Below are 27,370 nucleotides of genomic sequence, written 5' to 3'. Positions count from 1 at the left end.
TTGCAACCCCCTCCCATCTTGGTAAAATAAGGTCCATATAGCCCAGTATCCTGTCTTCTGACAGAGAACAGATAATCAAGCGATTACCCCTGTTGCCCGTTCCCAGCTTCTGGTAAAAAGTTTGTGGTATCGTCCACAAACTTTGAGTGTACTCTCTATGCCATATTATCTATATCACCGATGACGATATTGAACAGAACCAGACCCAGAACTGACCCCTGTACTTGATATGCCTTTAAAGTTTGACTGTGAACCACTGATTACTACTCTCTGAGAGCAGTTTTCCAACCAGTTATGCACTCACCTTATAGTAGCTCCATTTAGGTTGTATTTCCCTAGTTTGTTTATGAGGTCATGTGAAACAGTATCAAAAGCCTTACTATAGTCAAGATATACTACATCTACTGCTTCCCCCCCCCCATACCCAAGGTTTGTTACCCTGTCAAAGAAAGCTATTAGGTTGGTTTGACACAATTTCCTCTTGATGAATCCATGTTAACTGTTACTTATCACCTTATTATCTTCTAGGTATTTGCAAGCTGATTGCCTGATGAAGTAGGTTGATACTTACAGTATTGCTCAGGTGGTTGTCAGGGAAGTTTTCTGTCAGCTGCCCATGCTGGAACTGAGGTAGGTGTGCAGATAGCTCTGTCATTGGGACAGCTCTGTGGAAACCAATTATTGCTACACAAAACAGATCTTTCCTCTTGAGACACTGCAAGGAAAAGCAGATGTGTTAAGATTCCATATTCACCCACTCTTTTAAAAAAAATCTTTCATAACTCATGTAGACACAGGATAACCATTTCCCCTGCTTCTCTTTGGTGATGTACAACCATGCTACATTTTCATGAAAATCTGCCCTATGGGGATTTCCCAGCACAAAAATAAAAAAAAATATATCAGAAAAGTCAGTCAGCCACGAGGGTAAACAAAAAAAGCACCAAGTCATTGAGAAAAGAGGATAAATTCTTTATCCCACCTTGAGCAATTATGCAAACATTCATTGCACATTTGTTCACAATGTAAACGATACACTTGTATTTTTAATTAGACTGCAGAACATCCTCCTATAACTTTCCTTAGCCTCATTACCTCACACCATACCCCACAGCCAAGTAACAGTAAACCACATGCAGGATTCTTCACTCTCGGTTCACTCATTCTCAGGTTGGAGATCTCTCAGCTTCTTGATGCAAGTTTATAGTTTTAAATCTTGACATTTGAAAAACTGAAGTTTGACACATAGCATTTAGTATCTTTAATGCTCTGGCAGTTGCCTGGAGCTACACAGAACAATACTTCCATTCAATTACTAAGCACAAAAACCTTCAGCAAGCCTTCAAGTATTAATGCATATTCACCTAGGGCGACCAGACAGCAAGTGTGAAAAATTGGGACTGGGGTGGGGGGTAATAGGAGGCTATATAAGAAAAAGCCCCAAATATTGGACTGTCCTTATAAAATCAGGACATCTGGTCACCCTATATTCACCCCCCCTAACAGATAGCACTTGGGCAAATTTACTCAAATGTGCCATGCATAATATACATGTGGCAGCCCCAGTTATTATTTAAAATCTATGCAAACTCTAATGTAAAAACAATAAGATACATATGAATGAATCTCTCCCCCACCCCTCCCGCACCCCCACCCAACAGCTAAGTCAGGGGTCAGCAACCTTTCAGAAGTGGTGTGCCGAGTCTTCATTTATTCACTCTAATTTAAGGTTTTGCATGTCAGTAATACATTTTAACATTTTTAGAAGGTCTCTTTCTATAAGTCTATAATATATAACTAAACTATTGTTGTATGTAAAGTAAATAAGGTTTTTAAAAAGGTGTTTAAAAAAGGGTTAAGGTGTTTAAGAAGCTTCATTTAAAATTAAATTAAAATGCAGAGCCCCCCGGACCGGTGGCCAGGACCCGGGCAGCGTGAGTGCCACTGAAAATCAGCTCGCGTGCCGCCTTCAGTATGCGTGCCAATAGGTTGCCTACCCCTGAGCTAAGTACTAGAGGCAGGAAACAGGACTGTAAGAGCCAGGACACAGGAAAATAATTTAGTATGAGTTTTAGAGAAAACCAAGTGACAAATGTGGGATGCTGTTTAATAAATAATATTGTATCTGGATCTCTCACTAGCTGAGTGTTTCCATACCACACATGGAAATTGATATTTCTCCCTAGAGGTCTGTCTGGGTAGTAGAGTCTATCCACCTCAGGAAAGAGACAGGAAACCCTTTCTAATAATGACTTCCACTTAATGGTCATAAGAGACAATGCCAGAGTGATTAGCTCTAATGGCTCCAGCCTGCTCTAGTAACATGAGAGGTAAGTCCATCTAAGGCAGTGGTCATCGACCAGTCGATCGTGATTGACTCCTCGATCCTAGAGGATCTCCCAGTCAATCATGATCTCTGGCAGCAAGGCAGGCTCCCTGCCTACCCGGCTACACACTGCTCCGGGAAGTGGCTAATGCAGGCCCGCTGCTGGGGGGGGGGGGGGGGGGGGGGGGGGGGGGGGGGGGGGGGGGGGGAGGAGGAGAAGAGGTGGGGTAGGCAAGGGTCTCCCTCCACATGCTGCTCCTGTCTGCAAGCACCGCCCCCGCAGCTCCCATTGGCCAGGAGAGCTGCAGGGATGGTGCCTGCAGAGAGGGGCAGCGCATGGAGCCATGTGACCCTCCCCCCGCATTGGTCCCTTCTGGAAGCGGTGTGGGGGTGGGGTAGGCAGGGAGCCTGCCTTAGCCTCGCTGCACACACTGCCGACTGGGAGCTGCTGGAGGTAAGTGCTGCCCGACAGGAGGCTGCACCCAAACCCCATACCCCCTCCTACATTCAAGCCCCACCCTGAGCCTCCTCCTGGAGCTAGTACCCCATACCCCCTCCTGCACCCCAACCCCCAGCCCTGAACCCCCTCCCAGAGCCAGCCCCCCATACCTCCTCCTGCACCCCAACACTCTGCCCAACCCTGACCCCCCACACAGAACCAGCACCCTGTACCCCCTCCTGCACCCAAACTCCCTCCTAGAGCTTGCACCTCTCACCCCCTCCTGCACCCCAACCCCCTGACCAGGCTCAGCCGAGAGCCCCCTCCCACACTGCAAACCCCTCGGCTCCAGCCCAGAGCCCGCACCCCTCCCAAACCCCAACTCCCTACCCCAGCCTGGTGAAAGTGAGTGAGGCTGGGGGAGAGTGAGTGATGGAGAGAAGGGGGAATGGGGTGAGCAGGGCAGGGTAGATCCTGGGTTGCCCTTAGATTCAAAAGTGATCTTGGGTATAAAAAGGTTGGAGACCACTGATCTAAGGCTATGTCCACACTAGCACTTTTGTCAGTAAAAACTTTTATTGGGCGGGGGTATGAAAAACACCTCCCCTCCCACCACAAGTGACATAAGTTTCACTGACAGAAGTGCCGGTGTGGACAGCGCTATGTCAGCGGGAGATGCTCTCCCACTGACATCGCTACCGCTGCTCGTTGGGGGTGGTTTAATTATGCCGACAGGAGAGCTCTCTCCCATCGGCATAGAGCGGCTACATGGGAGACCTCAGAGGTGCAGCTGCAATGGTACAGTTGTCTCACTGTAAGGTCTCTAGTGTAGATAAAACCTAATTGAGGGTTGGTCTACATTGGGAACTTACATTAGCACAGATAACTGCATCTCTCAGGGGTGTGAATGTTCCACACTCGTGAGAGGTGCAGCTATGCAGACCTAACCCCCAGCATAGACAGAGCTAGGTCGATGGAAGAATTCTTCCATAACCTAACTACCACCACTTGGCGAGGTGATTAACTATAACGACAGGAGAACCCCTCTCTCCCATCAGTGAAGGTAGTGTCTAGCTGTGCCACTGTACCTTTTAAATGGAGACAAACCCTAATGTGCATCTAGGCTCTTGGTTTTAAAATCTTTTCCTCAAGGGTCATCTCTTCACTACAAATTATGCCAACCTATGTTATGGCTGCTACAGTCCCTGCATTTATACAGCGTTTGTGCGTGTCCACCCTACGCTCCTTGTGTCAGCGGTGCGCATCCTCACCAGGAGTGCTTGTATCAATGCAGAGTGCAATGCACTCTGGGTAGCTATCCCACTGTGCAATTCACCAGCATCCAGCATAGGGTGATTTGGGATGTTTCTGCAATGCCTCATGGGACAAAATGAGTCATGCAGGGGTGACTGGGAGCATGGATTCAACTTCCATAATGCAGTGTTCTCCATCCCATAATATTTAGTGCCTCTCTTCAAAAATCCCCGCAAATCACACGTCCCTCCTTGCTGTTTGCCATTTGTGACAGAAGCATGGATCCTGCACAGCTCTGCACTATTGTGATGAGCTTTGCAAGAATGGGCTCCCTGATCCTGCAGTATTTGCAGAGCTGCAACAGAAGCCACGGGGAACATGACGATTCCTTGAGGCTAGTTTGCTGTGGGACATAGAAACAAACAATTCATGGTTGTTGGCAGCATTCAGGGAGCAGCTGCAGATGGTTGAGTGCTGGTTCTGGGCCCAAGAAACAAGCACTGACTGTGGGATCGCATTGGCATGCATGTTTGGGATGACAAGCAGAGGCTGCAGAATTCGGATGTGCAAGGCCACATTTCTGAATTTGCATGCCGAACTCACCCTAGTCTTTCAGTACAGGGAGACCAAAATGAGAGAGACAGTAACAGCTGAGAAGCAAGTGGTGATTGCACTGTGGAAACTTGCAATGCCAGATTGCTACTGGTCAGCTAGGAATCAATTTGGAGTTGGGATACCCACCGCGGGGGCTGTTTTGATGCAAGTGCACAGGGCCATTAAGTGCCTGCTACGGAGGACTGCAACACTGGACAATCTGCAGGACATAATGGATGGTTTTGCAGCAATGGGCTTCCCGAAGTGAAGTGGGGCGACAAATGGCACACACATCCCTATTTTAGCACCAGACCACCTTGCCAACGAGTAGTATATCAATAGAAAGGACTACTTTTCTACAGTTATGCAAGTGCTGGTGGATCACCAGGGATGCTTTACCAACATCAATGTGGCTGGTCAGGGAAGGTGTATGACATGAGCATATTTAAGAACAAAGGGCTGTTCAGAAAGATGCAAGCAGGGATCGTCTTTCCCGACCGGCGGATTACCATTGGGGATGTTGAAATGCCAATAGTGATCCTGGGAGACTCAGCCTACCCCTTTCCCCTAGGGCTCATGAAGCCATACACCAGCCACTTGACAGCACCAAGGAGCACTTCAACTACAGGCTCAATAGGCGTGGAATGACAGCTGAATGTGCCTTTGGCCATTTGATGGGTCATTGGCATCATCTACTTACGAGATTGGACCTCAGTGAAAAAAATATCCCAATGGCAATAGCTGCCTGATGTGTCCTGCATAACATCTGTGAAGCCAAGGGGGAAAGTTTCCGTTGGGGTGGAGGGCAGAGATGGAGCAGCTGTCTGCTGAATCTGAACAGCCAGATACAAGGGCTACAAGAAGAGCTCAGTGCAGAGCTATATGGCTCAGTGAGGCTTTGAAAGACTATTTTAATAGCGAGCCAGAGTGGTGTGTGTAGCTGTAGTGTGCTCTGCCTGGCCTTGCTCTTTTGCTCAATGAAGTCATTGCTGAGTAGCATGGGAAAGCGTCCTACTGAAGTGGAAGAAATAAGGCAGCCCTCCCAAGAAGCCTTCGGCAAAGGATTGCAGACTATCCCCATGGAAGTTTAATCAAGATTTCTAGACAGGATTCACAGGACATCCCAGTGCACGTAAACCAACTGCTCCACACAGCCCTCTGCGCCTAACTCTAGAGGGAAATGAAATGCAGATAGCAACTTTACCTCTCTTGGTTGTTTCACTACCTCTTCTAGCACAAGTAAAAAGAGTAAGTCAACAGATTTGTCCTGCTACTTTGAGGGTTCCATCCCTGTAATTTCAAAGCAAACCACGTACTTACCAGAGGTTCCTTCCTCAGCATTAGGATTGCCTGTGCTCGACTGTCGGGACTGGCTTGGTGAAGTAAAACATGTCCTGGCTCTCACAGCTGGATCCCCCAGTTGCCTGTCCCCCAGTTGCCTTTTCCCCATACTCTTCCTTGTCCACTTCCTCCTCCTTGCTGTTCATGGCAGGCGCCTGTGACTCGGGCTCCTCCGAAGTATTCACCGGGCTCTTGGAGGTGGTGGTGAGGTCTCTGCTGATGGCATGAAGCTCTTTGTAAAAGTGGCAGGTCTGTGGCTCTGCACCAGATCGATCGCTGGCCGCCCTTGCCTTCTGGTGCAAGTCTTTGGCTTTCACATGGTAGTGTGGCTGGTCCCTCTTGTAGCCCTTCTCCTACATGCCCCCAGCAATCTACTTATAGATGTCAATGTTTCTACAGCTGGATTGGAGCTGTGCCTGCACAGCCTCTTCTCCCCACAGACACAACCTAACTTTGTAGTGCAGACCAGGCCTAATGCTTTGTTCAAGCTACTAAATAAAAACACTTGGTTTTAAGATGGCTCTTGGTCAATATTACTGATCACAGGTTCTTGAAGGGAAGAAATGCAGTTGCCCAAAACCCACTTGGACCTGCTGGGCAATAAGAAGTTGGCATAGCGTACTAAGCGGGCCGGTCTAACCATCACAAGATTCCACCCCGAGACAGATAAGGGAAAAAGACCGAACACGAGACGGGGGTGCACTTAGAAATGAATGTGACATCACAGTGAGACAAAGTATCAATGAAAAATGAAAGAGTAGCAAGGAATCCATAATAAAAGGGCACCATCTAAACTGGGTCAAACTCATAAAAACAATCTTTAATAAAATCTAAATCAAACACAAATGCTTCAAAATTTTTTAGCAACAAATGAAAATAAAATTGCTTTAAAAACAAATGAACATAACCTGAAACGAACCACTTGGCTAGGTAAAGTGGTATAGGGTTTGAGTTTTGAGGAACATTGGTCTACCTACTATAGGGAGAGGAGGCTGTATAATTTGGATGGCCTCCACTCTAGTAAAAGAGGAAACCATCTCTTGGGAATAGGTTGGCTAGAAATGTCAGGAGGATATTAAAGTGACAGCAAAAGTGGAGGGTAAAAAGAGGGAAGATATGATCGTTCACTGAGGATATACTCAAGATGTCAAGAACAGCATTAATCAAGGAACCATAGGATAAGGAGAAAAGAAATTCTTTAATTGCCTAAACACCAATACTAGGAGCCTGGATAACAAACAAAAGGAATTGGAATTGCTCATTTATAAGTATATATTTGATCTATTTGGTATTGCTGAAACCCGCTGGGACGATTTGCACTATTGGAATGTTAAAATCAATGGTTATAACCTATTTAGGAAGGACTGAGTGGACAAAAGGGGAGCGGGAGTGCCACTCTATGTCAAAAATGGCATTAACCGTTTCTGAGTCACTGATCACTCAGACGAAAATTACCTTGAATGCTTATGGATCAATGTCCTAACACAAAGAAGATGGGGTAATAACTGGTGTCTACCATAGGACATCAAACCACACTAGGGAACAGGATGAACACTCCTATCTGTAAAGTGTAAGGAATAAAAGAAATGCATGATCATGGGGGACTTCAATTTGAATGACATTGAATGACATGCTTGAGATCTCATGCTGCCAGTACTAAAACATCCTTGACATTTCTAAATATTACAGATTATTTCCACCTAGTCTTGATGGAACAAAGGGAAACTGATCACAGAACTGAAAATTAATGGTAGCTTAGGTACAAATCTTCGTGACTTGATTACATTTATAATGGGCAAACAGAATAAAGTCCAAACCATAAGTACCTATGTGGGAAACAAATATTTAAGAATGGGTTCTTCACTCTAGCAGAGAAAGGTATAACATGATCCAATGGTTGGAAGTTGAGGCTAGCCAAATTCAGACTGGAAATAACTAGGGCCCTACCAAGCCACAGTCCATTTTGGTCAATTTCACGGTCACAAGATTGTTAAAAAAAGTCAATTTCACAGTTTCAGATGTTTACATGTGAAATTTCAGGGTGTTGTAACTGTGGGGGTCCCTACCCAAAATGGTGTCAAAGCTATTGTGGAGGGGTGATGGGGGGGGTATCACTTTTGGGGGGGGCAGGGCTGGCCTTATGGGTGGGTGACCAGCCAGGGCCTCCTACCGCACATCGGGCTCCAGCCGCTAGTCTCAGCGGGGCTGGGGCGGGACAGGACTTCCTCTTCCCCTGCAGAGGCCGCTCCCAGGTCAAATTCAGCTCCAAGAACCTCCCCCAGCTGCAGTAGGAGAGGGGCAGGGGCCCTTGCAGGGGATGAGGAAGTCCCGTCCCTATCCAGCCTGGCCAAGATTAGCAGCTGGATAGGAGTCATTGGCTGGGGCACCCCCAGCCCTGCCCCTCTCCTACACTAGCCAGATTTCACTGTCCACAATGCATTTTTAATGGTTGTTAACTTGGTAGGGAACTAGAAATAAGATTAAACAGAGAGAGTAACTAATCATTGGAACAATTTACCAAGGGTTGTGGTGGATTCTCCATCGCTCTCAATTTTTAAATCAAAATGGGATGTTTTTCTAAAAGATATGCTTTAAGAATTATTTTGGGGAAGTTTTATGGCCCCTCTGTTTTACAAGATGCCAGACTAGATAACAACGGTCCCTTCTCGCCTTGGAATCTATGACCCTAAAATGTTTGAAGTCAAAATATTACAGTACTGAGAAGAACCTAGAAGTGAACAAGTATAAGCAAAACTGACTATTTTCCTCATCAAAATGCAAAAAAGTCAGTAGTGAGTTACAGTCATGGTAAATTTAATTTTAAAAACTTTTTACATTTACTCATCTAAGTTATTAGTAACGTGTAAACAAATGTGTTTCTCTGTAACACTATTCAGTGTCTCTTTACATTAGGAACAGAAAGGAAAGTGTACTTCACCCAACCAGAAGGCAATTGTTTTAATTACCAAACACTCCAGAGTCTGTTACAAACTTCTTAACAGGACATCATCTGTTTTAGCAGTATTCCTTCTAAATGTGACAAAGCAATTTTGCTATTGAAATTTCTATCTTTCCTTAAAGTGAGCAAACTTACCTTGTAAAAGTATTTCTCAGTCTAAAAACCACAGAAAGGTAAACCTTGCATTATTTAACAAATTACTTGAACTGGGATTTTGTTTTAATTGCTAGTATAACTTCAGTGTTGATCTAGAAGTTAGAGATATTACTTTACCATCAGCAGCAATTTGACAAGGGATTCTAAGCAATGCTATCACCAGTGACATTTCCTGGCAGTTTCAGCCCTGGTAGTAAGATCAGTGGATAGTCAGATGTGGTCAATACGCTCCCTTCTCCCGCTATTCACAATGAAGGAACCTGCAGGACTGAATTGGCTATTGTCACTTAGAGGACAGAGAACATCTGATGATATGAGCTGGTAACTTCAATAATCCCACTGTTTGGAATAGCAGGACACTAGCTGCGGCAGAATTCATTGGATTCTTAACCTTACACTGTGAAATAGCATTAAACAAATCACCCAGTTTCACTCCTCCCTATAACTCAGTCTGCTCAATGCTTTAGTTTAGTTTCTTGTATGTCCAGTTCATTGTGTCCTCTTAACCTCACTTTAAAGAAATTGCCACGACATCTTTGTTAGATGCATGTTATCCCTCAGAAGAGTAATGCAATGTGGAATTCAGTTACGTTCTTAAGACTTCTTATTTCCTGAAGTTGCAGATATATATCTAACAATGCCATGGAAGCAATGTCAGGGCTGGGAATTGCACATCACTGCTTGGTGACCCATTGATTTAGAAGAGGTACAGACAGACTGCAAAGGAGGTACTTTCAAGTCCTATGAAAGGGGATTTGTAACCATAAAGTAGTATCTGAGAGGTGCAATGCTTAGCAGACGTCTCATTACCAAAATGCTCAAAATCCCAACAATAAGACATTCTTCCTTGAAAACCCAGTAAATCTGCCTCTGCAGCACTCCTCAGAATCAGAGGCAAGCACTAAACTCAGGTCCTCCAAGCACTGAGAAGATCTGGATCTCTTCACTTTTAGCGCAAAAGAAACCAGTATTGACCAATAAGGCGACAGTCCCACAGTTAACAAAACAGCTGTAGGATAAAGCTAAATTACAGGAAATACATATCCTAGATGTGTCAATGATTAGTGCAGTATAAATCCATAGATTAAAAGGACCCAGGAATCCCTGCTACGCTTTTCTTCAGGACAAATTATGTTTCCATCAATGGCTATGACCAATTGGTCAGCCACTTCACAAGAATTTGCTAGAAAGGAACCGCCTCTCTCCATTTCATCTTTTTAATGTTGTCAGAATTGACTATCATTATGGTACTGGACCCTTTCATAGTCCACAAACATCTTCAGTTCTTACCACACAATTCTAAATTTTGTTTCAAAGGCAAGCATAATTCAAATCTTCCATCAACCACACTGCTAACCTAGCTTCTACATAGTAAAGCCCAGAAAACTACAGCATAAGGGCTAAATGCTTAGGTCTTGCATTAATGAATTAAAAGCTTCCCTCCAGTCTCAAGTCAGATACTTAAAAGGTGGGAGCACCTTACAGCAGGTGTGATGCAACTTCAAGCAGCTGCTGCCCTGAAGAATTTTTATTAAAGTCTAAAGAAGATAAAAAAGATACATATGATTCTGCAACCAAAGTGAAACTCTTCCTGTATAAGTGATCCTCGCCAGAGCTTTTGTTTGTTCGGGGTGTAAGAACATTTGGTGCAGGTTAAACATGTCAGAGTTACACCCTGGGTACAGGAGGGGCAGCAGCACCAGCGCCTCCAACCTGCCCAGCAGCGACCCTCACCTCCTTAGATTGTAAAGCTCTTTGGGGACAGGCACCATCTTTTGTTCCGTGTCTGGGCAGCGCCGGGCACAAGGGGCCCTGGGTCGGGGCTGAGCTCAAGTAACACAAACAATCACCGTCAATTCGGGTGTGGAGGAAGGAAGCACCGGTAGGAAGAGCCCGGGTCCGTCCCTTCAACCCCCGCCTCTCTGGCCATGGGCCTCCTATCGGCACTACTGCCCCGGAACACAAGCCGGGACCGTCCCGGGATCTGCCCCTCCCTAGGCCCTGCGGGGTCAGCGGCTCCTGGAGCGCTCAGCGAGCGGGGTCCGGGCCTGTACAAGGCGCACCCCGGCCGGGCTCCGGGGCCACAGGGGCTAGAGCCGCCCCCAGCGGGACTCACCCGAGACTCCGGGCCCCTCGGAGCACGCGGCCGCCTCCTCCCGCCAGACCCGCCGCTCACCGCCGCTGGTTACTTGTTTCCCTTCCGAGCGTCCGTCCCCAGCTGCTTCCGGCCCAGGCCCCGCCTCCACCCGATGACCTCACTTCCGCTTCCCGTGTAGCTTCTGCGGTGAATCCCGCGCCACCCGGCGAGCGGGGTCGAGCCCGGCCGGTCGGTCGGTCGGTCAGCGGCAGTCACAGCCCGGGAATGAGCGCGGTGTTTGCATTGACCCCCGCGCCCGGAGCCAGCAGCCGGAAGTGCTGGGTGTGAGGTGAGGGAAACGGGCCGGGGGCAGCCCCAGCAACTGCAGCATCCCCGTCATTCCCTCGCGTTCCACCCTGCAGCCCACCAAACCTCAGCCGCCCCTTGCCGAGCTGCACCGGGTGTGGCTGTACGAATGACTCAGAATTGGCTGTGTAGAGTCATGACCAGTCAGCCTCGAACTGCACCTACACCATCAAGAAAAACAGGGGCAGTAGTACCTGAGAAAAAGGGTATTAGCCTTAGATTTTGCTGTGGCATATGCTCTCTCCTCCGTTGTAAACTAGTTGGACCTTTTCCTCTAACAGGCACCTGCAATAGTTACCCCCTAAACAACTTTAGCTATCACTAAAAAGGGCAGGAAGGACCTGGTTTTCAACAAGTAGATCATTACAGAAAAGGGGCCCAGTTTCCAGTTCTTGAATAAGATGGACTTCTTATTCACCTCAGTTTTAGAGAAAGCATAACCCTCACCAGCACCTGTTAATGTAGAGGACTTTAGGCTCTTCCAGGATGCACAGTAAAAGTACTACTGGGGAGGCTCTTAAGAGATCTTGTCCTTGAGTCTCTCCATAGTTACTTATTTGCAATCCAGAAAGCAAGGCTAGAAGTGTTATAAACTTACTTTTTGTTATTTTTAGAACAGGATAAAAAGGTAAGAATTAGAAAGTGAGAAACCTCCTATAGCAAACAAATTTCTCACCCTGAAATCCTTCAGGCTCATGGTTGACATTAAGCAACATGAAGTAGCATAGGCAAAGGAAAGCAGCATTTTTTTTGTTTCTTACCACAAATCCAAAGTTTGACAGAAAACCAGAAAGGCTGATGCAGATGCAGCAAATACACGATATCCCAGCTTCACATATGTCATTTCTGGTCTATTTACCTAAATATGGGACCACCCAACCGGTCATAGGAAAAAAAGCCCAAGTCACTCAAATGTTATCACTCTGCCCTAGTTCCACTGCACCATCAAAGGAGCTGTCAAGACAAAAGGGATAAAGCAAGACAAGCTTTCCTCAGAGGAAGACAGGCTCAGGCAGGGGTTAAAAAGATTAAACGGGGATACAAAAATAACTGACAAACTGGAAAACCTTGAACATCTGTTAGACTAGAACAATCTCCAAGGGAAATGGGAAGCCTGTTTAAGATATTCAGAATTTAAGTAAACAAAATACTCAATATAAGCAACAATCCTGCAATTATTGAGAGAGGGACTAGATCTTAGAATTGTAGGAAGAAGCTGAGTGGACAAAATGTGTGAAGCAGGCAGAATTTCAGATAAAATAGCTAAGTTGGGCAATATACCTAAGTGTTACTCTGCCAGGCGAGTCTAGCTCTCAAATCAACTTTTCTTGGTGTTGCAGTTTTAGTGAACTAATAGGTACATTTTCACCTCCAATAAGTTGCTGTTGGGCCTTGAGTGTTGAGGTTGTGCTTTGTGGGCCTAACAGGCTTCTCTATTTGACCAGGGCAGTTGCATCTGTTCACCGTGTTCGAGTTAGGAACTGCTGGAGGGTTGTCTTTGAATTGATACAGGCTACTGCCTCACAGTCTCTGCTTTTTCTTACCAAGGTAGGTTGGTTCAGTGGGGTACTCAGAATACAAAAAAGGCGTTTGGTTGTTGGTATACCACAGATTACAGTCTTCATGCTGCCTTTAAATAACCCATAAAAAACAGATGGCAATCTACATAGCAATCTTCATCTTCCTGTTGTAAATTAGTAGTAATGAGCTTGTCCTGTTTGATCAGGTACCAGGTGGAGGGAAGACTAGGGGAGGGAAATGCTTCAGGAACAGGGAGCCATTGCCCTATATAGGACTCATCATGACTGACTGAAAAATATTCCCCAATTGAGAGGTAAAAAGAAGTTACTCCTCACTTCAAGATTTATTTTTTTTAATCAATGTAAAAAAAAATCTAAGCTTCATGTAAAGTCAGTAAGCCTGCTTTAGTAAGAGTACAATAATGGGGACTTTGTGGGGATGGAGGCAAATAAAGGTTTGAAATGGACTAACTTACCTTATCTATTATATTTGAAGGATGATCCTGAATTCCATTTTCAAAATGCCAAAAACTTTCAGCTTTCTATGGGTTGTGTGGATGTGCTGAGTGTTTTACAGTACCATAGTCAGTCATAAATTGTGAGACAAATTGAGTCAAACTGATGCCTGTAAAAATAAGGCTAGTCAGTAAGGTTATCAACTAGGGCTGTCAAGGGATTAAAATAATTAATTGCACGATTAATCGTGTTGTTAAACAGAATACCATTCATTTAAATATTTTTGGATGTTTTCTACATTTTCAAATATATTGATTTCAATTAAACACAGAATACAAAGTGTACAGTGCTCACTTCACATTTATTTTTATTACAAATATTTGTGCTGTAAAAATTTTTTCAATTCACCTCATACAAGTACTGTAGTGCCGTCTCTATCATGAAAGTTGAACTTACAAATGTAGAATTATGTACAAAAAATAGCTGCATTCAAAAATAAAACAATGTAAAACTTTAGAGCCTACAAGTCAACTCTGTCCTACTACTTGTTCAGCCAATCACACAGACAAAGAAGTTTGTTTACATTTGCAGGAGATAATGCTGCCTGCTTCTTGTTTACAATGTCTGACATGATCATCAAAGGGGCTGACAAAGGAGGTGCTGTAGTCATAATGAACAGGTCGGATTATGAACAGGAGGCTGCCAGGCAACTCCCCAAGACCACATTCTACAGGCCACTATCCTCTGATCCCACTGAGGAATACCAAAAGAAACTACACTATCTGCTCAAGAAATTCCCAGCTACAGTACGGGAACAAATCTACATGGACACACCCCCAGAACCCCGAGCAGGGGTATTCTATCTGCTACCCAAGATCCATAAACCCGGAAACCCTGGACGCCCCATCATCTCAGGCATTGGCACTCTTACAGCAGGATTATCTGGCTATTTGGACTCTCTCCTCAGACCCTACGCTACCAGCACTCCCAGCTATCCTCGAGACACCACCGACTTCCTGAGGAAACTACAATGCATTGGTGTTCTTCCTGAAAACACCATCCTGGCCACCATGGATGTAGAAGCACTTTACACCAATATTCCACATGAGGATGGACTACAAGCTGTCAGGAACAGTATCCCTGATGAGGCCACAGCACGCCTGGTGGCTGAGCTTTGTGACTTTGTCCTCACCCACAACCACTTCAGATTTGGGGACAACTTATACCTTCAAGTCAGTGGCACTGCTATGGGTACCCGCATGGCCCCACAGTATGCCAACATTTTTATGGCTGACTTAGAACAACGCTTCCTCAGCTCTCGTCCCCTAGTGCCCCTCCTCTACTTGCGCTACATTGACGACATCATCATATGGACCCACGGAAAGGAGGCCCTTGAAGAATTCCACCTGGACTTCAACAATTTCCACCCCACCATCAACCTCAGCCTGGACCAGTCCACACAAGAGATCCACTTCCTGGACACTACAGTGCAAATAAGTGATGGTCACATAAACACTACCCTATACCGGAAACCTACTGACCGCTATATGTACCTACATGCCTCCAGCTTCCATCCAAGACATCACACGATCCATTGTCTACAGCCAAGCCTTAAGATACAACCGAATTTGCTTCAACCCCTCAGACAGAGACCAACACCTACAAGATCTTTATCAAGCATTCGTAAAACTACAATACCCACCTGGGGAAGTGAGGAAACAGATTGACAGAGCAAGACAGGTACCCAGAAATCACCTACTACAGGACAGGCTCAACAAGGACAACAACAGAACACCACTGGCCATCACATACAGCCCCAGCTAAAACCTCTCCAGCGCATTATCCACAATCTACAACCTATCCTGGGAAATGATCCTTCACTCTCACAGACCTTGGGAGGCAGGCCAGTCCTCGCTTACAGACAACCCCCCAACCTGAAGCAAATACTCACCAGCAACTACACACCACACCACAAAAACACCAACCCAGGAACCAATCCCTGTAGCAAACCTCGTTGCCTACTCTGTCCCCATATCTACTCTGGTGACACCATCAGAGGACCCAACCACATCAGCCACACCATCAAGGGCTCATTCACCTGCACATCCACTCATTTTATATATGCCATGTGCCAGCAATGCCCCTCTGCCATGTACATTGGCCAAACCGGACAGTCCTTCCGCAAAAGAATAAATGGACACAAATTGGACATCAGGAATGGTAACATACATAAGCCAGTAAGTGAACACTTCAATCTCCCTTGGCCATTCATTTATTACAGATTTAAAAGTCACTATCATTGAACCAAAAAAACTTCAGAAACAGACCTCAAAGAGAAACAGCAGAACTAAAATTCATTTGCAAATTTAACACCATTAATCTGGGCTTGAATAGGGACTGGGAGTGGCTGGTTCATTACAGAAGCAGCTTTTCCTCTCCTGGAATTGACACCTCCTCATCTATTATTGGGAGTGGACTACATCCACCCTGATTGAATTGGCCCTGTCAACACTGGTTCTCCACTTGCGAAGTAACTCCCTGCTCTCCATGTGTCAGTATATAATGCCTGCATCTGTAACTTTCACTCTGTGCATCTGAAGAAGTGAGGTTTTTACCCACAAAAGCTTATGCCCAAATAAATCGGTTAGTCTTTAAGGTGCCACCAGACTCCTTGTTGTTTTTGTAGATACAGACTAACACGGCTACCCCGATACTTGACACCTAAAAGTGAAAACAGGCATTCGCATGGCACAGTTGTAGCCGACGTCACAAGATATTTACATGCCAGATGCACTAAAGATTCATATGGCCCTTTATGCTTCAACCACCATTCCAGAGGACATGCGTCCATGCTGATGACAGGTTCTGCTGGATAACAATCCAAAGCAGTGAGGACCAACGTGTTCATTTTCATCATCTGAGTCACATGCCACCGGCAGAAGGTTTATTTTCTTTTTTGGTGGTTCAGGTTCTGTAGTTTCCGCATCTGAGTGTTGCTCTTTTAAGAGTTCTGAAAGCAAGCTCTACACCTTGTCCCTCTCAGATTTTGGAAGGCATTTCAGATTCGTAAACCTTGGGACGAGTGCTGTAGCTATCTTTAGAAATCTCACATTGGTACCTTCCTTGTGTTCTGTCAAATCTGCAGTGAGTGTTTTTAAAACGAACATGTGCTGGGTCATCATCTGAGATTGTTATAGCATAAAATATATGGCAGAATTTGGGTAAAACAGCAGGAGGCATACAATTCTCCCCCCAGGAGTTCGTCACAAATTTAATTAACACATTGTTTTTTTTTAAATGAGCATCATCAGTATGGAAGCACGTCCGCTGGAATGGTGGCCAAAGCATGAAGGGGCATATGAATGTTCACCGTATCTGGCATGCAAATACCTTGCAATGCCAACTACAAAAGTGCCATGCAAACATCTGTTCTCACTTTTGGGTTACATTATAAATAAGAAGCAGGCAGCATTATCTCCTGTAAATGTAAACAAACTTGTTTATCTTAGCAATTGGCTGGACAAGAAGTAGGACTGAGTGGGCCTTGTAGGCTCTAAAGTTTTACATTGTTTTGTTTTTGAGTGCAGTTATTTTACAAAAAAAATCAGTATTAGTAAGGTGCACTTTCACAATAGAGATTGAACTACAGTACTTGTATGAGGTGAATTGAAAAATACTATTTTTTATATTCACTATGCAAATATTTGTAATCAAAATAATAGAAAGTGAGCACTGAAATTTAATACATATTTTTGGAGGTTTTCTACATTGTTAAATATTTATTTCAATTACAACACAGAATACAAAATGCAATCAATATTCTATGGTTTAACAGTGAGATTAAAACGGATTAATTGCGATTAATTTTTAAAATCAAGATTAATTTTGAGTTAATTGCATGTTACTGGGATTGATCAACAGCCCTATTATCAACATGAAAACGAACACAGAGAAGACACCTTGTTGGATATTTCTGCTGCTCATATTATTGACACTTAGATTCCAAGGTGGTAGACCCCTTAGCATTTCTTTACATTGACAACTTTACAAGTCTGCATGCCAAGTCATTTGACATATCCTACCTCTTCATACACAAAGGTGAAAATCCTGGCCCCATTGAAGTCAATGACAAAACTACCACAGACTTCAATAAAGCCCGGATTTCACCTCAGGTGTCAATCACGTGGTCCAAAATTATGCCACCTAAAGTAAGTTGATAGCTGCATAAAAATAGCAAGTATTAATCTGTCTTTATGATACCTGCATACAAAGTTAAGTATTTTCCTTATCTGTAAAATGGGGAAGAGAGCCAAATTCATCCATGGTATAACTCTTGAAATTAATGGAGCTACAGCAGGGATGAATCTGACTCAGAGGTTAAGCCAGAGGCTTAAGGTCACTAAGGGAGCTGCGTCAGCAAAGGCTTTACAACAACTCAAGTGTTCCTGGCTGTAAGGCCCTGAGCTCAATCTATAAAACCATGCAAGATTACAAACAGTAAGGTATCCACCCTTATTTAAGCTATAATTAGGGAGAAATCCTTCTAGTCCTTACCTATATCACGGTGAGACAGTGAACTGCTTAAGGCATTTCTGAGGCAGAGTTCTAGTCCTCCCACAGAGAAACTAAAGAGCAAACGCTACTAAATATGCTTAAATCGCACCTAGTGTCAGTTTCCTCCTTTTTAAAGAAAAGGTGGGGCACCATAAACATGAACCATTTCTAATCTCGCAATATTAAAAGCTTTACCAAATCTTGATAGTTTAATATCTCAACACTTGCAGTTCACTGGAAGACATGAAAGCAAGCTAAAATGGTTCAGAAAGACTTAATACTCAATAGCTGTTTCATTCAGAGAAATTAAAAGTGTGAAGTTTCTTAGTGAAATGTAGTAACAGCTTAGACACCTGAAAATTGGAAGCAGTAATTTACTAAAACACAAAATATTACTCCAAGAGTAAATGTTTGCTATCTCCGTTTTTTTTAAAAGGCGGTTTTTATATCTTCTCATTTCATATGTTTAACTCCCATTAATGGGAATGTGCATATATCAAAAGAATAGAACCCCATCAGTGAGAAATGAAGCTGGCATCCACTTCTGTCCCCATTACGGCAACTGAAAAAAAAAAAAAGCTAGTATTGAATAGAATCACTGGTATTTCTAATTTGTCGTGTTTGGAGGTGGTGGAAGAGGGATTGAGGAGGAAAAAAAAAAGTCATAAATTAGCAACACAAAAGGAAAGACTGACGGTATCAACTACCTCAAAGCACAGACTTGACAAAGAATCTTCAACCCTGGATTCCAGGTTGACCTAGGGGGTTCAGCTACAGCTGCAAGGTTAGTAGAGAAGACATACTTGGGTAGCAGTGTCACACCTTCACTTATTCACATTAGACATGCGTATCAGCTCCAGAAAGTCTTCAGGAGTGTAGACTCTGCAATGTTGAAACAGTCACCAATGAACAGTGGCTGAAGATGCCAGCTATAAGTATAATATAGCATCTGAAAGGAATGGCTCAGCTGTATAAAGCAGAACCTTTGAATACTTCAGGAATGATAGTATAGTTCCTGAAAAGTAAAGCAACTCTTCAAAGAAACCATTTATCTGCCCAATGCCATCAGACTGCTGCAATAAAAATCCAACAAAACAGGACCTTCCTTGACATTTTATGTGCAACGAAGCTAAGCATCTTATTCGTGGTTCCCCTTTCATTTCATTATACATACTAATGAAAAATGAAGGTTACTTGGAACCCAAGTTGAGAAGACTCATCATATTTACACCTATGGATGTGGCATTGTCTGGTGGCACCTAACAGTAGACCCTCCTCCAAGCAGTGCCCCTTAGAACCCATGTGCACTGCCTTCTCCTCACATCAGCATTTCCAAACATTCCCAGGGCAAGGCTATATAAGGAGGTACTGCACTACCACCTCAGTTCCTTCCACCGCTAACTGGGAAAGACAATTAGACTTTGAAAAAAGAGGGGAACGTGGACAAGAAGTGTGAATATGCAGAGGCATCTTGAAGAACTCTGGTTACAAGGAATCAGCTTTCATTTCTTCTTTGAGTGGCTCTGCATATTCCCACTTATGGGTAGTTTGACAAGCAGTCCTGAAAACCAAGGAGGTGAGAACAGAGTCCTAGTTAAATAATTGAAGGACAGTTCTGCCAAAGTTAGCATCTTCTCTTGAAGCTAGACTATAATGTTTAGTCCAGGGGTTGTCTATTTTTTGTCAAGGTCCAGACTCCAGAGAAACATTTTTTCACATCGCAACAACAAGAACGATAAGTAAATAAAATGATTTTGCAGTTATTCAAAAGCATCTGTCTGGATTTGACCCACAGTCCACCTATTGACTACCTGGGTTTAGTCAATATGTGCACTTATTTCCAGGTATCAGCCTTGCAAATTTACTGAATAGAATCACATTTAAGACAAGCAAAAGATGCTGGTACAGCCCTAGTAGAACAAGACCGTACAACAGTAGGCACAGAATTTCTGCTAATTTGTAAGACTGAATAGAATCCATCTGGAAGTAGTCTGAGCAGACATTCTGAGCCTTATTTTTCTTAACCTAAGAAAAAAAAAATCTAGATGAACTCCAAAAACTCTGATTTCAATTTTATTGAAGACCCATTCTAGCAACTAAAGTATGTAACACAGATTCCCCTTTATTAGCATGAGATTTTGGGGGGAAATGGTAAATTTATTTTCTGATTGATATGAAACAGATAATATTTTTGGTAAAAGCCTGGGATCAGGTCTCAGAACCACCTCATCTTTATGAAAATTTGTAAAATGGCAATTCAGCCATCAACCAGAAGGATGAATGAATTGCACGCCCTCATGTTCTAGCAATAGTGGAGACCACTTTAATAGACAAATAAGGAACATTCCACCAGAAGCTCAAAAGGTAGAATCATAAGCATAGACAAAAGTCAGATTAAGGGACTGAATCCCTTAAAGGAGGATACATGTTAAAAGTTAGAAAATTTACAAATGGGTTATCTAAACAATGGTAGAAAGAGAGATCTACCATCAGCCAAAATATGATAAGCTGAAACAGCTGCCAGGTAAACTTTTAAAGAATAAGATGACCTTTCAGATTTTAAGTATATAAAATGTTTCAAAGTACAGGGTATGGAAGCTGAAACTGGAGATTCAGATTTTACCTGCATGTAAGCAACAAATCTAGACATTTTAAATGGTAACACTTTCTAGTAGACAGTTTTCTAGAATTAAGCCGTATATTCTGTACTAATGCGGATCATAACTATTCAAGACTAGTCAAAGTCTGATAGTCTCTCTTAATCTGACTGCTTGGGCTAAGGATCGAGATGAACTATCCTGCTTTGTTCCTGTGACAAGAGCAGGGCCGGCTCCAGCATTTCTGCTGCCCCAAGCAAAAAAAAAAAAAAAAAAGCCACGATCGGCAGCAGCAGTTCGGTGGCAGGTCCTTCACTCCTAGAGGGAGTGAGGGACCTTTTGCCCCCGAATTGCCACACATACCGCCCCTCTCCCTTGGCCGCCCCAAGCACCTGCTTGTTAAACTGGTGCCTGGAGCCGGCCCTGGACAAGAGATCTGGAGACAGAGAAAGACACATATAAAGACTGACACCTAAGCAAGTCTGTATATCACTGGGGCAATCAATATCATTTTTGTTCTGTCTTGGTTAATTTTCACCACTTTCTGAAATAATGGAAGAGGTGGGGGGAACATACAAAAGACCCCTTCCCCAGTATACAAGGAAGGCATCCGAGATGGACTGACTGTCCCTTTCCACTCTTGAACAGAAGCGAGGACACTTTTTGTTGATCCTTGTATCAAACAGATCTACATCAAACCAGACCCAAAAGGAGAATGTCTTGTGCTACTTGATCCTTCAAGGACCACCTGTGCATCTGAGAACTATCTCTGCTGAGAGAATCTAAGCACATTGCTCTCCTCTGCTAAATGCAGGGCCACTGGATAGATCTCATGAAGAATGCACCCATCCCATAATTTGACCACTTTGGCATATAACTGGAAAGAATGAGGACCCCCTTTTTTGTTCATGTAAAATAGAGTGGTTGATTTGTCTGTCACTGACTGAACCACCTTTCCTTTTATACAAAGAAGGAAAGGTATGAGGGGCAAATGAATGGCTCTTAATTGTAAATACATCTATTGCAAGATCTGTTCTTGAGAAACGCAATGATCTCAGATTGCAAATTGACATTAATGGACTCCCCATCCATTGTTTAATGCATCTGATGTTATAATGACCAATGGCGAAGTGGGACTGAACAGGTTGCCTCTGGGAACATTTGGTCTTTCCGTTTAACACCGTGGCGAATTTAGAACATCCTGAACTATGGTGACAGAACATTTTAAAGACTGTCCAGGTAGGGTGTGTGGATTTGAAACATCCAATGCTGCCTCAGTCTCATTCTGAGATGAGCAAATGGAGTTACTTAAGTGGTAACTGCCATCAAACCCAACAGATCCAGGAAGAGGATAACTTCAGGATTGGCAGGCTCAAATTAGCAAAACCACTTGCTCTACTTTTAGAAATCTCTCCGCTGGAAGAAAAGCTTTCCCTGCTATTGAGAACCTATTTATAGAACCTATAAAAATAATTCTCTGAGTTGGACAGAGATTTTATTTTTTGACATTTAGAAGCAGACCCAGAGCTGAAAAGAGAGACACAGTTAACATGATGTGAAGTGACAGATCCTTGCTTGCAGCAGCTTTTGGCGACCTATAATATGGGTAAACAAAAATACCACAGAAAGGCACTTTGAAAAAAACATTTGGCGCTATGATCCCAATGGACAGGCCAAACACAAGCACCTTGTACTGGAAATTGCATCTCATCACCATGAAACGCAGGTAATTTCAATGACCATGTCAGGTAGAGATATGAAAGTAAGCATCCTTTAAAATAGAGAATGGCAAACCAATCCATAGATGCAAACAAGAGTTATAGAGGCCAGGGTTAACATATAAAATTGGAACTTCCAGATGCATCTGTCCAATTTTAGTTTTAAGAAAATTGTATAGACATACACACCCTTTTTCCCCCCTGTACCAGGAAGTATCTTGAATAGAACCTCTGACCCCACAGATATTTGGGAACCACCTTGACTACTCCTATCTGGAGCAGCTTGTGTAGTTCTGTAAGTAGAATAGCCTCATGGCAGGGTTCCCTGAAAAGAGGGTGGGGGAACTGAATGACAGTCTCTCTCAATAATTTATAGTGCCCGTAAGTTGGATATAATCAGCCTCCATTTGTTGATGAATTGAGCTAGCATTAAATTAAAAAGGACAGATGCTCACTGATTGGTCCACACTTCTCGCATCATATCTGAGGCCTGGTGTTCAATGAAGACAAAGTAAAGGGAGCAGATGTTTCATCTTAGGTCTGGATCTGAAAGACCTCTTTTTATGCTGGGTTTGAAATGAAGCTGGGGGTTGATGTTGCTGACATCTCAGATTTGAGGAAAAATAAACAGACAATTGAGGGTAATATTGCTTTAATATCAAAAAAGGACAGTCCTTTCTGAGCCAGGGCTAAAGACCCAGAGAATGAGTAGTGGATCTAATTTCCTTGAATTTTTCCAACAATTTGTCAGTCTTATTGCTGAAAATATCTGCTTTTCAAAGGGGATGATCTTTCATCTTAATTATAGTAAAAACAACAAGGAGTACTCGTGGCACCTTATAGACTAACAAATTTATTTGGGCATAAGCTTTCATGGGCTAAAACCCACTTTTTAGCCCACGAAAGCTTATACCCAAATAAATTTTATTTATAAGGTGCCACAAGTACTCCTAGTTGTTTTTGCTGATACAGACTAACACGACTACCACTCTGAAACCTTAAATGTAGTGTTTGCAGCCAGAGAAGACAAATGGAGTTAAGCCTGCCTCCTCAAGTTAACTGTGGATGCAAGTGCTCCGGTGAAAGTCTGAAATATCAAGACACGCTCTGAGGACATGCTTTCCCATGTTCTGTCCTACCAAAATAGTACCAAGAATGTCAAAAACTCATTCCTCCACAGCCACAATGGAAATGTTGAGCATCCTCAGAAGTGGAGAAAGCAGACGTTGCACTCACATGCTCATCAGGTGACAATCAGGTTCAAAATCAATATCCATTTGTTCCTGCTTAAAAAAAAGGAGCTGTCTCCTTATCCTCATCCTCTTCTTTAGAAAGAATATTAGGTACAACTGTCTAAGCTGCCAGTGGGTCCAGAGGAACTAGATCCAAGGACTGTTAACCGGATCCTTATCAGATGAAACACCAGCATCTCTCCCTCCATAAGGAGGATAATCCAAAAATTCTTGTGATTGAGCCCAACAGAGCCATGAATATCATAGTTGCCAATCTCTCCAGTAGGGGGGGGGGGATGCAAAAAACACACACAGGAGGAGGAAAAGAATCATGGGGCATACCCCAGGATGAATCAGGTTTCTTAAATTCTTCCTGTCTTCCTCTTAAGTAGGATCCAACCTCAGATCCATTATGAACCGTACCAGAGACAGCAATGAAACCGTATGGTGAAGAGAGAAAAAAGGTAATAAAGATATGCCTAGAGATCCCATAAGAGTCTTAGGAAGTGATGGCATAGATGGATCTGGAGAAAGGAGAAAAGCAGAGGAAATTTAGTCTCTTCAGGTGAAGAAGCAGGTTGTTTCTTCTCCATCAACAACTTCCTGTCAGTCAGATCCAAGGAACACAGACACAAGAAGGTGCACATCAGTCAGCACTGTTAACATCCTCTTTGGATCGGAGGATAGTCCTGGAACAAGAGTGGAGGATGGAACTGGCGCCATAAGCCTGGAGAGTATCAGACCAGAGAAATACTCAGGTCCACAACTCTGGACTTTAAAGTGGAACCCAGAACCGATTTGGGTTTCAAAATCAGAAGCACAGAGGTTATGTCAGAATTGGATGGATCCAGTAAGTCGGACATATAGGATCTGGCACTGCTAACACTTGCCACCTTTACCCTCAACCTTTTCAGAACCGATACAGTTGGAACCAAAATGGCTCTACGTTCCTTAGCAGGCAGTCAGCTCTTTTCTACCAACGGTGCCTTCGAAGCTTTGACAGCTTTAATCAAAGGATCAGGAGCCAGCACTGACAAAGATCCCAACAACTTGGAACCCTTACACAAGTTAGACTTGCTATATGGAAGTAACCAGAGCTGAAACAGGGCTCTTGATCTTTGGATCCCATGAACCTTCAGAACAAGATAGTGTAAGCAGCAAGAGCTTCTTAGAGCAGCAGTTGTAGTCTGTTCCACCAGTCCTTGCATGCTCTGAGTGTGAAAATCTGGTAAGCAGAACACCCAAAAGGAGAGTAGCCTTCTCCTGGACACCTAACGAGTTCATCCAGTGCCAGGAAGACAGCTGAGAATGAAGCCCATCTGCTGCTGTTCCACCCTCACATGGACCCAACCTTATGTACTATCTATAGGGCCCTACCAAATTCATGGTCCACTTTGGTCAATTTCACGGTCATAGCTATTTAAATCTGAAATTTCATGGTGTTGTAATTGTAGGGGTCCTAACCCAAAAAGATGTTGGGGGGCGGGGGGGGGGGAGTGCAAGGTTATTGTAGAGGGGGTTTCGGTACTGCTACCCTTACTTTTGCGTTGCTGCTGTTGAGGCACTGTCTTCAGAGCTGGAGAGCAGCGGCTGCTGGCTGGGAGTGCAGCTCTGAAGGCAGAACTGCTGCCAACAGCACCGCAGAAGTAAGGATGACATGGTATGGTATTGCCACCCTTACTTCTGTGCTACTGCCTCCAGAGCTGGGCCCTCAGTCAGCAGCCGCCACTCTCCACCCACCCAACTCTGCAGGCTGTAGCGCAGAAGTAAAGATGAGATGGCATGGCATGTTGCCACTTTTACTTCTGCACTGCTGCTGGTGGGGCACTATCTTTAGAGCTGGTCGCCGAGCCAATAGCCACTGCTCTCCAGCTGCCCAGCTCAGTAAGGATGGTAATACTGTGATCCCCCCCTAAAATAACCTTGCAACCCCCTGCAACTTCCTTTTGGGTCAGGGCCCCCAATTTGAGAAATGCTGGTCTGCCCCGTGAAATCTGTATAGTATAGAGTAAAAGCACACAAAAGACTAGATTTCATGGGGGAAGAACAGATTTCACGGTCCGTGACACGTTTTTCATGGCCGTGAATTTGGTAGTGTCCTATCTATCTATACTTAAAACTACCTTAATACTAAAAACTATACTAAGAACTTCTGTCTGGTGCAGCAGTTGGAAGGAACCGAGGTGGTAGAGGGCGCAGTTCCCCCTTATATAGCCTCCCCCTCGGAAATGCCAAGAGAAGGAGTAGGAGAAGGCACATGTGCGCTCTAATAGGCACTACAGTTGAAGAAGGTTCTACTGTTAGGTGCCACCAGGTGGTGCAACACTCATCAGTGGGAATATGAACCTGATATTTCAAGGGAAATTGTGCTATATTTGTATATTGGTATTAATGCTGCTGGGTTAGTCTCAGGATATTCAGAGCATCTGTATGGCTTTTTTTGTTTGTTTTTTAAACAGAAAAGTTAAATTGTAGTGCCCTGCACAATGGGGCCCTGATCCATGACTAGGGCCTCTTATTGCTTCCAAAACACACACAAATATTTTTCCTTTAATTTATACCATAGTGAAATGTATCCCATGATAAGAACAAAGTATCTCACACCATACCAAATTTCCATCAAAGTTTATGGGACAGTTAACCAAAAGATCTCATGACCAATATATAGTTAATCCACTTCCTCACTGTACTGACATGTCAATAGTATATATTCAACAAGCCCAAGTTTCCACATGTTCAGAGAATAAAATTTAGAATGGTCAGGGAATGTCAAATATCCATCAAAACAGTTTATGCACTGTAGCCATGTTGGTTCCAAGATATTAGAGAGAGAAGGTAGGCCAGGTGAAGAAGAGCTCTGAGTAAGCTTGAAAGCTTGTCTCTCTCACCAACACAAGTCGGTCCAATAAAAGATATTACCTCACCCACCTTGTCTCTCAAAATAATTTTCACAATCAACTGTAGCAACTCTTTTGTAACGGCATTTTGAAATAACCCTGTTCCTGTGTGTTGAAAGAAAAAACACTTAAGGAAGAGACATTCTATATTAAGAATTGTGCAGCGCTATTAGGGATTACTTTATTCTGAAATCCATTCCAGCAAATAGTAAATCTCTTCCTTTTCTGTATACTAGTGATGTCAATTCCATTTAATGCTTTGAGATTTAAAAAGCCTAGAAACATCAGAAATATAAGTTTTCAAACACTAACTGATTGTTTTAATAAATATGTTTACAGGAATCCAAGGGGAAAAGACTTAAGTCCATAAGCACAACACAACCATAACCAGAGAACATCCTAGAGGATATTGATCTTTGTATATTCACAAAAACTAGAATCATCCTCCTCTAAGTGGGTGGAAAACAGCTCAGTAAAACTAGTCTCAATGGTAAACCACATTAATAACTGTTAAGTTACATGCTCAACAAGAAACAGGCAACACTAGTATGAAAACTTTACAATCAGTGTTGCATTCTGAAAGGGGGGGAAAAAATCGGTTATGAACCTGCAGATATCTGATCTTGTGCACTCACTACCACCAAACATAAATGAGTGACAAATTCTCAACTTCCTTAAAACCAGTTTCCAAATAAATCACTAATCCAATAATTTACACACTTCTGAATACTATTTACCCAACTAATCCATATTTGCTTAATATTCCAATTTAAATTTTTACAAAAGTCTTGTCCACCCAGACCTCCATTCAACTCAGTTTCTCTAGGAAGCAAGTGCACAAGCATTCATCAAATTCATTAACATAATTTAATAGGCAGGTATGT

General features: G+C 43.5%; 2 protein-coding genes across 15 annotated transcripts in view; one reads left to right on the top strand and one right to left on the bottom strand.

The window, feature by feature from the left end:
- The window catches only part of PSEN1 (presenilin 1), a 52,895-nt gene extending 41,513 nt beyond the window's left edge, over positions 1-11,382 (bottom strand). For 2 of the 10 annotated variants that reach the window (XM_005284592.3, XM_065593007.1), the window contains exons 1-2: positions 11,246-11,382; positions 572-715 (exon numbers count right to left, since the gene is read on the bottom strand). In XM_005284592.3, the coding sequence (XP_005284649.1) occupies positions 572-655 (84 nt within the window). In that variant the 5' untranslated portion in view covers positions 656-715; positions 11,246-11,382. Of the gene's footprint in view, positions 1-571; positions 716-5,933; positions 6,168-9,186; positions 9,338-10,803 lie in introns of all 10 variants that reach the window. The other 8 variants (XM_042849389.2, XM_005284590.5, XM_065593005.1 and 5 more) reach the window with 8 other exon arrangements.
- LOC101948090 (uncharacterized) overlaps positions 11,351-27,370 on the top strand; it is a 44,524-nt gene continuing 28,504 nt past the window's right edge. The window contains exons 1-3 of one of the 5 annotated variants that reach the window (XM_065593012.1): positions 11,351-11,495; positions 12,963-13,060; positions 14,080-16,148. In XM_065593012.1, the coding sequence (XP_065449084.1) occupies positions 14,109-15,215 (1,107 nt within the window). In that variant the 5' untranslated portion in view covers positions 11,351-11,495; positions 12,963-13,060; positions 14,080-14,108 and the 3' untranslated portion in view covers positions 15,216-16,148. Of the gene's footprint in view, positions 11,496-11,550; positions 13,061-14,079; positions 16,149-27,370 lie in introns of those variants that run through there. The other 4 variants (XM_065593010.1, XR_010600631.1, XM_065593013.1 and 1 more) reach the window with 4 other exon arrangements.

The sequence above is a fragment of the Chrysemys picta genome, chromosome 4 (genome assembly GCF_011386835.1).
Source record: "Chrysemys picta bellii isolate R12L10 chromosome 4, ASM1138683v2, whole genome shotgun sequence".
Classification (NCBI taxonomy): Eukaryota; Metazoa; Chordata; order Testudines; family Emydidae; genus Chrysemys; species Chrysemys picta.
Note: the sequence above shows the minus strand (reverse complement) of the source record. Positions and strands in the feature narration are given on the sequence as shown.